General features: G+C 31.0%; 1 protein-coding gene and 1 pseudogene across 1 annotated transcript; one reads left to right on the top strand and one right to left on the bottom strand.

Moving 5' to 3' along the window:
* LOC114402700 (homeobox-leucine zipper protein HOX3-like) lies at positions 1-4,401 on the top strand. The gene is made up of 4 exons (XM_028365353.1): positions 1-267; positions 748-920; positions 1,190-1,269; positions 3,805-4,401. The coding sequence occupies exons 1-4, from the start codon at positions 174-176 to the stop codon at positions 4,112-4,114; spliced, it is 657 nt and encodes a 218-aa protein (XP_028221154.1). The 5' UTR covers positions 1-173; the 3' UTR covers positions 4,115-4,401.
* Positions 4,402-16,175: 11,774 nt separating this feature from the next.
* Positions 16,176-17,199, bottom strand: LOC114403531 (annotated as a pseudogene).
* Between the last annotated feature and the right edge of the window lie 207 nt (positions 17,200-17,406).

Here is a 17,406-nt window from a genome sequence, read left to right as displayed (position 1 = left end):
TTCATCAGATCCTTTGCTGCTTCTTCTGTCCTCCTTTTCATGTGTGTCTCCTTGTGTTTCTTCACTTTACCTTTTTTCTCTCCTTTTTGTTGATACACAGGTCCTCCTCTTCCTCTTCTTCATCTTCATCATCTTTTTTCTTCACCCCTTTCATTATTTTCTGTGTACCTTCTATGGCGGTTTTACCAAGTAGCTCCTCAAACTTGGAATTGACCATATCTGTCCCTGGCTTTGCTTCTTCACCAGTCCTTCTTCCCTTATCATCTGGTAAGCATCACATAAATATAAACAACTTTGTCTTATCTTTTTCTAATCATCATCTTTGTCATTTTGATCAACCTCATACATCATCTTAATAAATAAATTCCTTCCTTTTTGTGTGTGTGTTCTTGTTTTGGTTAATTTTATGGTAATTAAATTCTTTTTTTTACTTCTACAGTTGTTTCTATCATATACAAGTGGCCCCATGTAAAATATATGTTTTCTTTAGGAAGGGATAACTTATTTATTTTTTCTTACCCTTTCTTGGATTAAAATTAAAGTCATCACGACCACATGAACCCACCAGGGTTCTATTTTTCATCTCTCTCTGGTTGGTGATTAAATAGAAATGATATCCATTCAAGTCATATTTCCAATCTTGTCCTTAAACGATATATATTGGATCATGTGTTTGTTTGGTCTGTAAGGTTTTTATTTTTGGAACTATATACACAAATATTTATAAGGCAGTGTTTGGTATTACAGTGAAAGAATTGGACATAAACCAAGTACCTCTAGAAGAAGATTGGATGGCATCAAACATGGAAGATGAAGAAGAAGGCAGCAATGGAGACCCTCCTCGCAAGAAACTCCGTCTCACAAAGGAACAATCTCGTCTCCTTGAAGAAAGCTTTAGACAAAACCACACTTTGAACCCAGTAAATAACCCTCCAATCTCTGTCTCTCTCTCTCTCTCTTATTAAAAATTAATTAGAGTCATAACTAATGCTTGCTATGTATATATAGTTTCACTAATTAAGTAATATATTAAGGCTCTTGAATTAGTAACGTCGGTCTAGTGGTAGAGAGTTTTGAATAATAAACGTAATATAAGATCATGAATTTTAATTTCGGTGCGATTATTGTATACAAATTACAAAAAAAAAAAAAAAAATATATTACGGTTCTTGAATTCTTGGTTTTGTAGAAGCAGAAAGAGTCTTTGGCAATGCAACTGAAGCTGCGACCGAGGCAAGTGGAGGTGTGGTTTCAGAATCGTAGGGCCAGGTATGGCTAATCAATCCTAATTAATAAAGTGATGGAACATGAATGCAATTTATTTTTTTCATTTATGACTTGACTTTAATATAGTACTATATATATATATATATATATATATATATATATATATATATATATATATATATATATATCATTTCATCTATATATATAATTTCATCTTTACCCGCATTTTCTGTGGGTACGTGTACCATATATACAGACAAATTTCAAATGTTGACAGAATAATGATAATTATAATATAGACCTCATGAATCTGAATCCGATGCTATACCCCCTTAGTATTCATCCGTACTATCTCTAACTAAAAGTGGAAAGCGATCATTTAAAGTCGCACTTCCTTCACATAATTCCTCATTAATAAGTAATATAGGTCATACGATGAAAGAAATCTGAGTGTTGTTCGGGTATGCATATATATATATAGGTAAAATATTTGGATCAAGTTTCAAGCCACAGATCCATTTAAACTCAAGAAAGAGTGAAAAAATAGTTTTGAAAACATATGGTTTGGAAAAATCTTAGTTTATATATATATATATATATATATATATATATATATATATATATATATATATATATATATATATATATATATATATAATGCATATGATGGTATACATATGCATATCTATTATTTGGAACAAAATTACTTTTTCCAAAGCTCTACCGCAAAACTTTTATTTTAAACTTATAAAACACAAACTCAACACAAACCTGTATGTTCTATATATTTATAGGATGTTTTATTTTTTATTTTAAAAGACTCAACTTATAATTTAGGGGAAATTTTGTCTCTAATTTTTGCTCAGTTATAAGTTTCAAATGTGACGAAATTATAATTACACTATTAATAAGTTAGAAAATGAAAGTTAATTAAATTCAAATGATAATAATCTGTAACTATTAATAAAGATAATTATTCTCTTTACTATATACATTTTTTTATTTTAAATTATCTTTTAATATATAATTATTTTTTATTTTTTTCATAAATTTTTACAATGTAATTGCTTTCACTACTTTTTCAACTGTTTTTTATAAAAAAAAAAAAAAATAAGAATGAATACACGAAGTGCTTCTCTTTTCAAATAATAATAATAATATAATAATATAATCTTAGGTCATGAACACATAGCAATGACATGAGAATAGCTAGCTGGCGTTCAAATAATATGAACAGTTAATGATGTAGTTCCAGTGTTAAACCATAATTTCAGCTGTGTGCAAAGAACACAATCATTGTTGTCCAAATTAAAGTAGACAACTTGATAATGATAGCACCGCATTGGTGGAGTTTTATTTGGCCTCGTGTGCTACACTGATCATCACTGCCGTAAGTGCGACTTTGACCACTTGTTTTGGTACTTTAGACCAACCATGCATTTGATTTTACAAATCAATTATTAGTATTAAGCATCGTGTATCTAGTTATCATCAGCACGTATCCATAAATTAAAAGCACAGGGGTTCTTCACTTATTCCCAATAATAAATTTTTCATTTCATGATAATCGTCTTTGTTCCCCAGTTTCTGCATATTTACCTGGATCATATCTTCTGCTATATATTGCTCTTAGAAGTTGATATGAAACTTGTTAAAATAACTTGTTTATAACTTTAATTTTGAGGTTTTTTGAAGTTTATTTCAATGAAGTTTTTGATGTAGTTTATTAACATTATTTTTAATTTATTTCAATAGGTTTCATGATTGTATTTAATTATATCACAAATCTTCATACAATTTTTTATTGAATAAGTACTTAATTCAGATATTTACCTAAAAGTTCATAAGGAAAAGAAAGATAAAAGAAATACTGGTTTCATGTCTCTTCTCATAATTACTCTCCTATAAATTATCTTATATATATATAATGTATTTAAATAGAAAAATGAATTAAGTATTTATCTAATAAATTTGAATTTAAAATTCACTTTACAAAACTTATTTTTTTTATTTTTTGAAAAATTGTTGAAATAAATAACATATTAAAAAAAGTCGTAAAGTTACTTTCATAAACACAAATACATTTTGTAAAAGCTCTTCTAAACATATGTTATGAGTTACCTTAAACAAATTATGAGAACTCTATAACTTTTTCTTCAAAAGAAGTCTATAACTTCTGAACCTTTTGATTACATTATTTCATGACCTTTTTTTTTTATATATATATATATATGTGTGTATTTTATTTAAGTTTATGAATTTACAAAATGAGCTAATACACACTTAATTAGATAGAGAACAATAAAATCTACAAAGATTTCAAAACACGTAACAATTTCTCCTAGATTTGACATGAGAAGCAATAAAGGGCAAAGTGATGATGATTGGTGAACGAAGCCGTGTCACCCATGCAACAATATCTAATGCATTCAATGAATGCTTGTTTTAACTGTTTGAATAATAATAATAATAAATCTATCTCATTCGAATATGATTCTCTGGAATTTAAAAAAGAAGAAGAAGATAGATTTAATCTAGACAAATAATAATAATTGATAAAGTGGAGATTTTATGCAGGAGCAAGCTGAAGCAGACGGAGATGGAGTGCGAGTACCTGAAGAGGTGGTTTGGTTCCCTCACAGAGCAGAACCGGAGGCTGCAGAGGGAAGTGGAAGAGCTACGAGCCATGAAGGTGGGCCCACCCACCGTGATCTCCCCTCACTCCTGCGAGCCGCTCCCTGCCTCCACACTTTCCATGTGTCCCCGCTGCGAGCGTGTCACCTCCACCGCCGACAAACCGCCCTCCGCCGCCGCCGCCGCCGCCGCCGCCACTTTGTCCCCTAAAGTGCCGCCAACGCAATCCCGTCAACCCTCCGCTGCCTGTTGACCCTATAATATAGTCTCCTACTCCTGCACGCCACCGGCCTCTACTACCTCTTCATCATCTAATTAATTAATCAGAAGCAGTGGAGAAACTAAACTAAAGTTAATTAGAAAACTAAAAGTTAATGTGAATGAAGATATAATGTGTTAGCAAAAAAAAATGTTTTATAGCTTCTTTTTTGTTTTTTTACAAAAAGGGTGTTTTTGGAGAGGGGAACTTTTGTAGTTTGTAGTAGTAGTAGTGGTACTTCTTTTCAATCGTCAATGCGTATTTGATTATTTGCGATTTCAGATTGCTTTTCTTCTTTTTTCAAATGTGGACATGGCGTAAAAGGAACCGATTGGCTTCACTAATAATCTCATGCAGCAGCGTTTGAGGAAAGAATTGAAAGGGAGGTCAATTTTGTTACATTTGGAAAATTTAGTATGGAAGTGGCATAAAAGGAACATATAAGATTCACAAATCTAGGTTAGTGAGGAAAAAATTGAAATGGAGCCCAATTTTATTAGATTTGGAAAAAACAATTGAAAAATTCTGAATTCTAAAATAAAATAATCTTGGTTAGGTTTTGTAATCACTTTTGCATGGAGAAAGATAAAAATTAAATTTCAGACACTTTCGAAACATTTGTCCTAAGATAGTTAGGTTAATTGGTACTTCTGGTACCCTTTATGAAAGTATCTTTTGGCTGACCCCAAAAAAAAGATAGTTAGGTTAAATGACTTGTCCAAAATATGTTTTATTTTCTGTAATAAATAAAAGAAATTATAAGAAGAAAAAAGTCGTTTCTACATAGTTGTTGTTTATAATTCATTTTGAAAATTTGTTATTATTATTTTGAAATTTTATATCCTATAAAATTTTAAATCAAATAAAACAAGATATTTTTAAACAATTTCCTAATATAATAAGCACAGAATAACCTAAACTAAATATGTAAAAGGAACTCAGTTACAAAAAAAAAAGCATGTAAAAGGAAAGAATACAAAAGATAGATAGAAATACGTACCTTGAAAACCGATAGCTTTTTTTAAGGTAGGAGACGTACGATATATAGCTTTTAAAGCCTCGAGTCAATAACATTTGTTCATTTCTTTAACTTAGTAAATCACTCTTTATATAAGAAATATATGAATTGAAAGTGTTTTTTTATTTTTTATTTTTTATGTGACAAGTCTTAAGTAATCTAATTAAATCATTAGACACAATTGATTAAGTTAAAGTTAAATCGTTTTAGTACTATCTGAGTTTGATCATTAATAGAAATAATTTATGATTAGACTTTATTTATTTTTTGAGACTGAACAAAACTAGTAATGATTGGGGCATGAATATTTCAATGAATATGTATTTGTTGGGCTATCCACGAGACTATTTTAAAACCAACCACATGTTTCATATTAAATACAGTACTTATACGAATAATTATGATCAATTTTTCTTAATAAACCGGAGGATTAATATAAAAAAAAAAATAGGTAACCCAAAATCAATTAACACAAGTGTGAATCTCTTAAGATGAAGATGGATATTTCAAGGCCCCAAAGACTAATTAAGTAGTCGAAGATCTAGATGAAAAAGGAAATTAATGACTCAAGCCCAAATACAAGTTATAGGGGAACTCAAAGCTAACCGGTTATATGACCGACTTTGGATTTTTTTTTATCAATGGAAAAATAGAAACAAAGCAGAAAATTTATATAACCAATTTTTAAAATCAAAATTAATTTTACAAAACTAAAACTGATTATATATGAAAAATAAGTAATGAATATGGTTATAAAATCCAATTGTCATATAACTATTATATGGTTATGGTTATTCAAATAACTAAATAACCTAAACATCCATAATAGAGAAAGTCTTGGAGGGGCACACACCCACCACCTCACCCTTAGACACAACAAATAATATTATGACACATGTGAAATAAAAAACAAATGGGTCTGCATTTTCCTAATTGTGCTTTCTCGCTTCTGCAAATTTTCGACCACATGGTCCATGTTTACTCAAAAACATGTTGATACCTCCACGGATCTCTACTTTGTTGGTCCATGAATATAAGTTTCGCTCTATAATCTATAATTAAAATACAAAACTTATCATTCATTTAGAGGCACAGTGGAGAGGAAGAATCAATAATAAAATACTAGAAGATATTGATAGGGTTCACAACGGTTTTGGGGTAGAAGGGGATGATGATGACTCTAGGTGCCTTGAAACAAAAGAATGTTGGTCACAATGAGTGTTTCAATTGGCTGATTAAAGAAAAAAAAAGGGAGTTTCGATGTTTCCTTGATGATGGTTACGGAGATACCCGTGTCGATGAAAGTGCGAACCTGTTTGAGGAAGTTCACCCCATCGACGTGGTGGTTGATTGTTTGCCTCATGCTCTGCATGTAGTTGATGCCGATTTTGTTGGTAAGGGCAATATGGATGGAAGAGGAAGATGCCGCATTCAACGAGCACAAAGCTAACTTAGGGAAATGCGGAATTATTTATTTTAGGTCTAATTATTCATTTAGTCTTAATAATTTTTAAACTTAACAATTTTAGTTCGTTAATAAGTAAATTACTTATCAATTTTAGTTCGTTAATAAGTAAATATTTTAGGAAGTTTATATTTTAATTTCTAAAAAGTTTTTGTCTAATGGAATTAAAAAAAATTAATGACAATTAAAATATAAATCTGAGAGACTAAAAAAATTCATTTATTAACTTTAAACTAAAAAATTTTCTTAACAGAATAAAAAAATTCACTTATTTAATTATAAAAAATAGATAAGTTGAAAAAAAGTATAAAATTAAATGATTAATTAAATCTTTATTTAATACATGTCGATTTGTTGTGTCAAAAAATGGCGGGGTGAGTGTGTGTCTACCCAAGACTTTTTCTCCGTCATAATGGTATTACCAACGCAATAACTACTATAATATACAACAAACCTTTCTACATATAATAATAACCTACAACAAACAACAACAACTTCTTCACTCAAATAATTATCATTGTCTAAATTCAAATTGTAACAAAAAAATTGTCTAGACTCAAATTAACAGGAAACATTATTTTTTTTTTCAAGACCTTAATGAAATGTTTGATTTTTTAAATTCCGAGTAGTTCAATCATGTTGAAAATGATCAGGAGTCTATAATTAATGTTGAAAATGATACTATTGGATAAAAAGGTAATAATTTGTTACATAGTTTAAAATTATATCTAATATAACATACTAAGAAGTTCTAATTTAATTAGTTAAATAAGATATGTATCATAAATCATGGATAAAAAAATATCTATTATAGTTCTTATGTTTAATAGTCACATTATCCTACAAAATAATTTCCTATATATTTTATATTTTATAAAGTAATAATATATGTTTCACTTTATAAATATAAAAAAGGAATGAAAAACCAATGATATATTATAAATGTATGTAAAGGATAGAAGACATCCAAAAAGATAAAAGACACATCGATCTCTTAATCACATGAAGAAACATATTCAATCTTAAAATTAGGGCCATTTAAGGAGAAAGACATCCAAGCAAATAATGGACAGGACATTAGATGAAGAGAGGCAACCTTAACCTTGCAAAACAAGATTAAAAAAAAAGCAGTAAAAATAACAATTGAGACATCATCTTCAATTCTGATAAAGAACAAATCATGATTCAAAGTTTAAAGTGAACCACACTAAAGAAGAAGAAAAAAAAACTAGAAACCAAAATCACCTAAAAAAAAGCCAAAATTCCATAATAAGATATGCATACAACCAAAAGTTAGAAATTCCTTTGAATCACCCAATATTTCAAAATCGTTTACAGAGGTTGTATTTAACCGAAAAGGGCAAATTAATATTTGTTTGCTTATGTTTTTAGATTGCTTTTTGCATATAATTTAAAGGATCGGTTCCTTTCATTTCATTATCACTTTTTGTGCTTCATTCATAACAATCTCATGTTCTTATCATATTACAATATAACACATTTAAATATTGCTACCTTTTTTAGCTACATTAATCTATTATAAATGGTCATGGTTTAACATTTAATGTTGAAAATATTGCTACTTTTTTTTGAGAAATGTTAATTTGACATAAATATTTTACAAATTTTAATATAATATTACAAGATAATATTTATATAATACCAATCTCTACAAAAGATTGTTTCATTTTAATCTCAACCATTGAAATATTTTAATAATAAATCTAAGGACTGATAATAGTGGTGTATCGGTGGACCACTTAGCTTACTATTCTACCGTAGACTAAACCGTACGTAAAAATAAAGGAAAACGGGAGGTATATATATTATTAATTTAGTAAGGTATATTTAACAATTGCCTTTGGAGTTCTTGACATGCATGAGATGAACATGTGAATAACTCAATGGACTTTTAGGGGATCTTGGATGATTCATTGGCCCAAAAAGATTTGGGCATTAGGATCCAATCTTGACAGAATTCAATCGGATGAAGTAATAAAAAAAAAACTATTGGGTGTAAGACTCAAAATAATTAAGAAAATACAATATGTTTTTAGTTTTAAAATGATATAAATAATACAATAATATGAAAAAAAACGAGAATACTCACAAAATCACAATTTCACACGCTTTTCATCCTAATTTAGGATTAAAAGGGAAAATACAATGCAAATTATAGCTACTCCATGTCACCTATAATCGTCTTATCTAGCAAGCATATTATTCTCTCCTCATTGTCAATTATCACATTCCAAACTGAAATCCTCTTCTATATCAGTTTGATAAAGTTATGTAACATCAATGATTATTTGCCAGTATTGTAGAAGACAATCTTGTTTTCTCATCAATATTAAAAGAAAGCAATACGTCAGATAGACACTTTTTTGGTCGGTGAAGAAATAAACAACTTGGATTCAACAACAAAAAGAAATGACCAAGCAGCCCAAAATCATTTCAGGCCGTGGGTAGTAGGATCAGTCAATTTCCTTCCTGGTATTACTTTGCAAACACAGAAAATTGCTGGTACACCCACACAAGATGAACAATTCCAATATTACCATTCCTTAAAGCTGATATCAATTGTGAATCCATAAGTCCATTACGGATTGACAATTTTAATATTGTCCTTCTGTAAAACTGATACGGATTGCGAATTCATAAGCCCATTATAGATTGGAAATCCATAAGCTCATAATAAAATTTGTGACAATTAATTTTGTGGCATACAAATTGTCAATCCGTAATAGGCTTATGGATTAACAATTTATATTAGCTTTATGGAAGGGTAATATTGGAATTGCCCATCTTGTACTGGGTGTACCAGTAATTTGCTAGGTGCGCAAAGCAATACCCTTTCCTTGATGTGTAGTGTGGGAACAAAAGCATGTCACACCCAACAGGGCATTTATGAGAGATCACAATCTGTTTTTTTTACAAAAAACTAGTTCCAAAAAATCAAGTATATCACAATATGGCCCATGGGACACACTATGGTCCAGTCCCAAGAGAGATCCTACCACGTGAGAACATAATTGTGTTTCAAATCTATGAGATAATAACAACTCATTTGTTAACCCAAAAAAACTGATTTGTTTCTAAATTGTAATGATACTATATATTTTTCCCACTCGAACATTTTCAAGAACTTTTAACATTTTTTTTAAGTATTGACACTAAGTAGATTTAACGGGAAGTTGTATTGGTTATTTTTTTTTTTGTCATAATTTGTAAATATATATAAGATGAGTATTTTCTTTCTAACAAAATTTATTTCATATTCAAAAAGCAATCAAAATTCGAATCCTAGATGGTTAAGAAAAAAGAGTCATTCAACTTGTGTCATTGTGTCATTCAGTGTTGGTCTTTTAATATATTCTTAACATCTTAAAAATTGTTGTCATTTGTATCACAAGCTTTATTCATATACATAGACATATATAAATGACAATTTTAATCTGTTACACTCTTTCAGTTTTTCTTTTTAAATCAAATTATTAAAAAACTAATATTTTGAACATATAACTCATGGATAAGGTGTGTGGTTCTACAATGATCAATGATGTAGAAGTGACAAATGAAATATGCTCGATTTGGTATAGTCAACACTTAGCAACTCCCTGCCCTTATGGATTATGATGTAGCCTTCCGTGTTTGAGCTTATCCACCATTATTCATTAGTGACTTGAGCTTATCCACCATTTTATTTTTGGATTAAATTACAGTGGAACGATCAGAATTTAAAAGCTGCATAGTATGTGGTCATGGTGAAGGGAAGAAATTCCAAATCTAAAATGATAGGAAAATATATATTTTAAAAATGAGAGCAGGCAACAATTTAAAGGGAATTCGAATAAGATCTTTTCCTTATATTTTTTTGCCATGTTTTGGTTGGGAGACGAATCACTAAGAAGAAAATCAAGAGTAGGAAAAAACAAGCAAGGAATTCTAATGAGACAGTTAATATAATCACCCTCCCTACCGAACAAGTAGAATAAATTGACTTAAAGGCACTTAAGCAATACCACATGGACTCACATCTTGTGCTTTATTCCAAAAGAAATGAATGGCCACGGATAAATTATGTATATGAAACACACTGAAATTTTTGGTGCCAAGTTTTCTTTACAACAAAAATTCGTGTCCATAAACATATATCCAACATGTCTAGGAGACCCATTGAATATGTCCCTAATTTTGATCCCTAACCATTTAACAAGATAGAACTAGCTAGCTAGCAAAATCAAAGAGGTCATGAGAAGGTGGAACAATTGCTTAGCTGTATTTTGGAACTTGCTCCTTCTTTTGGAGGAATTTTTAGAGGAATGGTTCAAAAAGTTGAAGGAAGATAGGAATGGCCAATTCTGAGAATGGAATGGGACGAGGAATGTGAGTCCATGAGTGGCACCATCTACAGTTCGAAGAATGTTCCTTCCCATGGCTGGGATTTGGGGGTCCCTCTGCAAGATTTGAAGTAACTATAAGAGTGGGATGATGAATTCTAAAATCTTAAAGACTAATTTGAAAAAATAATATAAATTATTAAAAAAAACTAAATGTTATTGATTAAATTTATCATCTTTCTTAATTCTCGTAAATTAATTAAAAATATCTTATATTTAAGATTAGAGATAATATATATGAAGCTATCTTTAATAAAAATTTAAGTCAAACTCAATCGAGATCTATAATCTAGATATCAATCTCCCCCCAGAAAAAATAAAATAAAATCTAGGTATCAATCTTTTGACATGGATTGGGTTGTTAGGATATGGGATTAAGGTAAAACATTTAATGATGCTGAATCACTTTTACTCCCTTTTCTGACATGAAATATTTTCTTTTTATTATGGCCTTTTCAACCTAGGATTTAATTATAATGTTATTTAAACAAGAAAAAAGCCCTCTTTAAACAATCGAATGTGAGAAACTCTCAATAAAAGTTTCTTTCCAACTTTGGTTCAGTTTGGAGCTACGTCTAGCAGCTATGACTCCCCAAATTTTTATTTTTTTCCCTTTAATTAATGTCTAATATTTTTTTTCGGAAATTATTTTTAACTAATAATAGCACTAATCAGTGTTGTAAAGATAAATACTCTAAGGACTACTAAGGTCCAAATTCTCGTTAAAAGGAGTGTCAACATTTAGTATCCTACTTTTATCAAAATTGCTATTGAAGGAAGACACATGAGAAATTAAAAAAACTTTAATATTTATATCTTTAACTAATTAAAAATATTCAATAAAATACACTAAATATTAAATCACATTTTTAGCATTACTATTGTTTGTACTACTCCAATTAAAACAGCCTAATTTCGTCACCTAATTGTGTTATATGTTTTGGATGCATGTGTTCATTCACTTCATTGCTGTGTGTGGGTGGGTGTATAATTGCTATTTGGTAGCTTGACAGGAACCACGAGTAAAGCTGGACCAATTGAAGTTTGATCTTGATCCAAAAAAAACAACCCGTAGGCCCAATAAAGGGGAGAAACAATTCCTTCTTGATGGGCACGTTGGTCAACAGCACAGACGTTGAGGAACATGGGGTTATTGCATCCCAAAGCATGTAAGAGACCCATTTATTGTGTCTACAACACTGCTACGTGGAATCCAAATTAACCTTTAAAAGATCGAAAACTTCTTCTCAACTTAGTTCATTTATCAGCAATGCTAGATAATATGAACAGACTACACACATGATAGATAAATTTAATTTTTGAATATGTAGTTAAAGAGTTTGATTTTTAACTGGTGTGTGTGAAAAAATATATATCAAAAAATGTTAATTCTGTTAATAAATTTCAATATCTCAAAAATTAGTTCTTAACTTTTAGTAGAGAGATTCCTTATTCACACCAAAAAGATAATATGTACAGATTGATGAGGAATTTTAACAAAAAAGAGAGAAGTAATTTTATATGTTAGCAGCTTCTTCACTTTTGTCAATTTTCATACTCTATAATTTCGTATCAAATGTTTTTCTCCTTATTTTATTGTGCAAATTACTAAGGCAACCCAAGAATAAGACTGCTAAAATTTAAACTTTAAGCTTTTTTTTTTAAATGATTTATTATTAATTTTTATAAAACAAAAAAGTCACAAATTTTAATATAAAAAAAATCGACATATAACTCTCAGTTTAAAGCCTCGGTTTATTTTAGATTTCACTTATTATATTGGTGCACCTTTAAATTACAATCTTGTACGAACACAAATTAAAGGTTTAATTTCTTGGAAGTTACAAACGCTGCTGCAAGTAATTGTGAGGGATTCTTATAAAAAAGTGATCACTTGAAACCTATAATATCATTTGGATACCTAAGGAACTTCAAAATTTATAAGAAACCAAAAACTCCAATTATTTAAAAGCACTTTTCCATACCCAACAAGGCAACAATATGCAACATCTTAATTAATTAAGCATTGGAGTTCCTGCTACTTAGGGTGTGTCTTTCTGGCAATAGACCACACTCTTCAATCAGTTCCCTTATGACTTCCTTTTTTTTGACATACTATGCAAATTATCTCCTTAGAAGAGCATGATGATCCCAAACTCACAAACCCTACCACATAGTTGAAGAGACTGGCTTCCCAACACTATTGTCCCACCTTCGCACCACTATCACTTCCCATGCGTTATGGTCCTAGATTCTCGAACAATTAGGTTTAGCAAAGCCTTCTTACAACTAAATCATGAAGTGGGTCTCCCAAATTGTGCATCTTTCCCATCTAAAAAAAGAGGAACCAAGAAAAAAGAAGGAAGAAAAAGGGTTTTAGAATTTATTGGAAAAAGGAGTGAGTGGGGGCTCCTTGTACCTACTTAATAGTTGTAATATGCCACTCATGATGCCATTGCAAAAATTGAGGCTCTTTCTAGTTTTTATAGGGCTTTTGTATTTGTGCAAATGTTTAATTAATATTTTTATCCCAAAAATGAACTAGACTTGTGGAGTATAGAAAAAAGGAAGAAAAGAGTGAGTGGGGGCTCTTTATACCTGCTTAATGCTTGTAATATGCGATTGTCAAAATTAAGGCTCTTTTTAGTTTGTAAATACTATTAGAAAAAACGTTTTTTACATTGTTTTTTTTTAATATTTCACGAAGGTTTGAAAATCATCTTTGAAGTCACGTCATAGAGAGTGAACAATTTTCACAATAATTTTAGCATCTCAATTTCCATATTGGTTATCTTTAAAATCATCTAAGGATGTTTTTTTCTAAAAAAATTAAGGATTCTAAAACGATTTTTCTAAAAATAGTCTTAAAAAGTAAACTTTCTAACATGATTTGTCAAAGAACCGTCTTACAATATATTTTTATTTAAAAAAATAAATTTTAAAAAAATTGAGAATTCTAAGACGATTTTATGAAAAACCACCTTAAAACGTAAACTTTTAATACGTTTTTTCATAGAATCAGCTTAGAATATTTTTTTAAAAAAATGAAAAAATGTCAACATGTCAATTACATTATACACAAGGACATAACCCAAATTCTAATAGTCTTATTCCAAAGAGGATTAATCCTAGGAGTTTAGACATTTTTAAAATACCAACAGATCTCAATATCATTTAATCACCAATGTGTTCATGCACACACACAAATAAAAATATGCTTAAGGTTGCCTATACAAAGATTGAAGGGAAGATCCAAAAAGCATACAAACGAAGGTCTAACCTCTAGGTAGATGCATACTTTCATGCAAGAAAATTAACATAACATGAATTTATACATCCCATCCAATAAATAAAAATGAAGAGGCAAACCAATATAAAAATGCAAGAAACGAAGACAGAAAAACCTACAATATTGTCACCTTGTTCATTTCCTTCATAGCCCTTGCTATTGCAGAAAGTGCAAGCATGACTTTTGTATTTCCATATTCAGGTAGGAAAACATATGCATACTTCATGTAATGTTGCCTTTAATGCACATTTTATTTTCAGACAAACAAACAGTGAGGAAATCTCCATTAATAAATTCGAATCAAATATATTATTTTAAAGCATATATTATCTTACCTAAGTACATTAGAAGAATCACTAAATCTCAAAAATTTCACACCCTTTTCCGGTTTGAATTTAACAACATCCCACTCAGCAGAGGATATAAGGCGCATGGGTCCATACATAAAATCAAGTAACATAAAATAAAACATGTGATTAGTCTAAAAACACCAAAAATAAAATACTAACAAATATTCTTCCAGTAGCATTTAGTATTCATCTCACCCTCGAAGCATAATTTCACTCCACTAAGTGTGGTTTTCCCTATTGCATATGGTGCCAAAAATGACACAACAAAATTTGGTTGTCTCGACTCCTTTTTTAGAAACAAAAAATATACACATCAAAACTTATGAAAATGAAATTTTACATGTAGAAGCAAAGACTTTGCCTTTGATGTTTTCATGATGCTATATGATCGTGATGTTTTTGATGCCTTATGAAAATGCGTTTCTCAAGTTTAATTCAAGACAAAAATCCAAGAATACAAGATACAACATCAAGAAGATCTCTAGTGTTTTAGGAATGGAATTCCAAATTGAAACTGCAAAAGGTTTGACCAAGAAATTTAAGCAAAAATATCTTTTTCAATAGATTTACTCTCTGGTAATCAATTACCAGAGGATGTAATCGATTACCAGTGGCCAAAATGACTTATAATAGCTATTAGAAATTTGAATTCAAATTTTACACTGTGTAATCGATTACACATGGATGATAATCGATTACCAGGAGTTACTGAACGTTTTGATTCAAATTTTAAAGTCTGTAATCGATTACACAAGTCTTGTAATCGATTACCAGATGAGATTTTCAGAAAATTATTTCCAAGGGTCACAACTTTTCAAATGGTTTTTACATGGCCATCAAAGGTCTATTTATATGTGACTTGGAACACGAATTTGCTTAGAGTTTTTCAGAACAAAAAGTCTTATCCTCTCAAAAAGCAAAATCATTTTATCCTCTTAAGAATTCCTTGGCCAATACACTTGCAATTCAATAAAGAATTAATTGAGTGCTCAATTGTACAATCTATCTCTTTCAAGAGAGATTTCTTCTTCTCTTCATTCTATTTCTCGAAAGGGATTAAGAGACCGAGGGTCTCTTGTTATAAAGAAATCTGAACACAAAGAAAGGGTTGTCCTTGTGTGGTTCAAAACTTGTAAAGGGATTTTGCAAGATAGTGGAACTCTCAAGCGGGTTGCTTGGGGACTGGACGTATGCACAAGGATGTGGCCGAATCAGTATAAATCTGAGTTTGCATTTTCTCTTCCCTTAAACTCCTTTATTGTTTATTGTGTATTGCTTATTATTTCTATTTAGTAAGATTAATTTGCATTATTATTTAGGAGTTCATTTTTAAAAGGAATCTTGGGTTATTGGGATAAAATCAAAATAGAATTTTTGATTAGGAAAAGATTGTGATATCTTAATTCAACCCCCCCTCTTCTTAAGATATCTGAGGTCACTTGTTCAACATTATAGGCGATTTTTCATTTTCACAGAAATAAATCCCAAAGTAAATCGTAAACACAGACCCAACAAATGAATATGGGATCTAACCTTCCTTATTGTCAAAAGAAAATATACTAATTAAAATGCACAATCAGTATATCATTTTATGTATACAAATTGTAGAAAGCAAAACTCAAAACAAAGAAGAAAAAATAATGTTAAAAAAAAGGAAAGCAAAAATTAAAAAGAAGAGATTTTTACTTTTCCTCCCTTCTCCTTGTGAATCCTCTGCTGAGCGCTTCCCCCTCTAACTCCTCCATTAGCTACTCTCACCCTGCCTCCAAATTCCACTTACAATGCGTACCCTTAACCAGAAGCGTCCTCCTCTATTCATGTTCCTTAACAACAGTCTTACAACTGCCATTGCAGTTAAAGGAAGGAAAGAACCTCATGTCCCTACAACCCTCACAAACAACCCCAAGCCTCTTCCTAGGCAAGCCTTAAAGCAATCCCCAAGGAGACCCTCTTCAGAAACCTTAAGCATTTCCTCAGTGCCACCGATGTAGAAGCCCTTCACGAACACTTTTGGAGGCTCCTTCACCATCATCTACTTCCCTTTCAATAGAGCCCTCAAGTCCTCTCTAAAGCCATTGTCCATCAACATGTCACACTCGCAGATCACCACCCCGAAGGCCTCGAACGTCCTCCGTACGCCCCGCAACATTGTCGTTTAGATCACCATGTGCTTCTCCCCGTTCATGGGACATATTTTCTCGAGCCGGTCCGCTAGTGTTGAGGTTGTTGGACCGAGTTTGGTTAATAAGAGTTTGGAGCCGACCAGGGGTGTGAGGTAGTTTTCTTTGGGTTTGGCTAAGCAAAAGTTATCAATGTTGAGGTTGGATATGAGATCTCATGAGTTAATGACCTCTGGTTCGGAGGGGAAGAGGGAGCCAAGGGTGAAACGGGAAGGAGGTGTGGAAGGTGGTGGGTCAAAGGTGAGGAGGTCATACGTGGTGGAGGTGAGGGACACAATGTGTGTGCTAAAGGGGTTAGAAGATGTCACGCCCGTTTCGGTTGTGTCGTCGAGCCTTGACGGGTAATGGGAGCTCAAATGGGTCGATGCGCATTTCATCAGGAGCTGATTAAGGAGATAGGGTAGAGAGAAAGGGAGAGAGAAAACAAGTGAGTATCGAAATGACCAATTAAAACGTGTTACGTCAGCGTGAAAGGGTGGGAAAACACATCTTTTCGAAGATGGTTTTTTTTTTAAATTGTCTTTAAAATCTTGTTTTTAACATTAGTTCTCCAAGAATTGATGTCGTAAAGTATTTTCAAAGAC

This window comes from Glycine soja, chromosome 20 (genome assembly GCF_004193775.1).
Source record: "Glycine soja cultivar W05 chromosome 20, ASM419377v2, whole genome shotgun sequence".
NCBI classification, from domain to species: Eukaryota; Viridiplantae; Streptophyta; class Magnoliopsida; order Fabales; family Fabaceae; genus Glycine; species Glycine soja.
The sequence above is the reverse complement of the archived record's forward strand: the minus strand, read 5'-3'. Positions and strand labels throughout refer to the sequence as shown.

Bases quoted from the DNA above. Each gene is read 5' to 3' on its own strand.
- LOC114402700 (XM_028365353.1), top strand. From the start codon at position 174: ATGGCGGTTTTACCAAGTAGCTCCTCAAACTTGGAATTGACCATATCT. The intron at 268-747 runs GTAAGCATCACA...TTGGTATTACAG, and splicing joins CCTTCTTCCCTTATCATCTG to TGAAAGAATTGGACATAAAC. The intron at 1,270-3,804 runs GTATGGCTAATC...GATTTTATGCAG, and splicing joins TTTCAGAATCGTAGGGCCAG to GAGCAAGCTGAAGCAGACGG.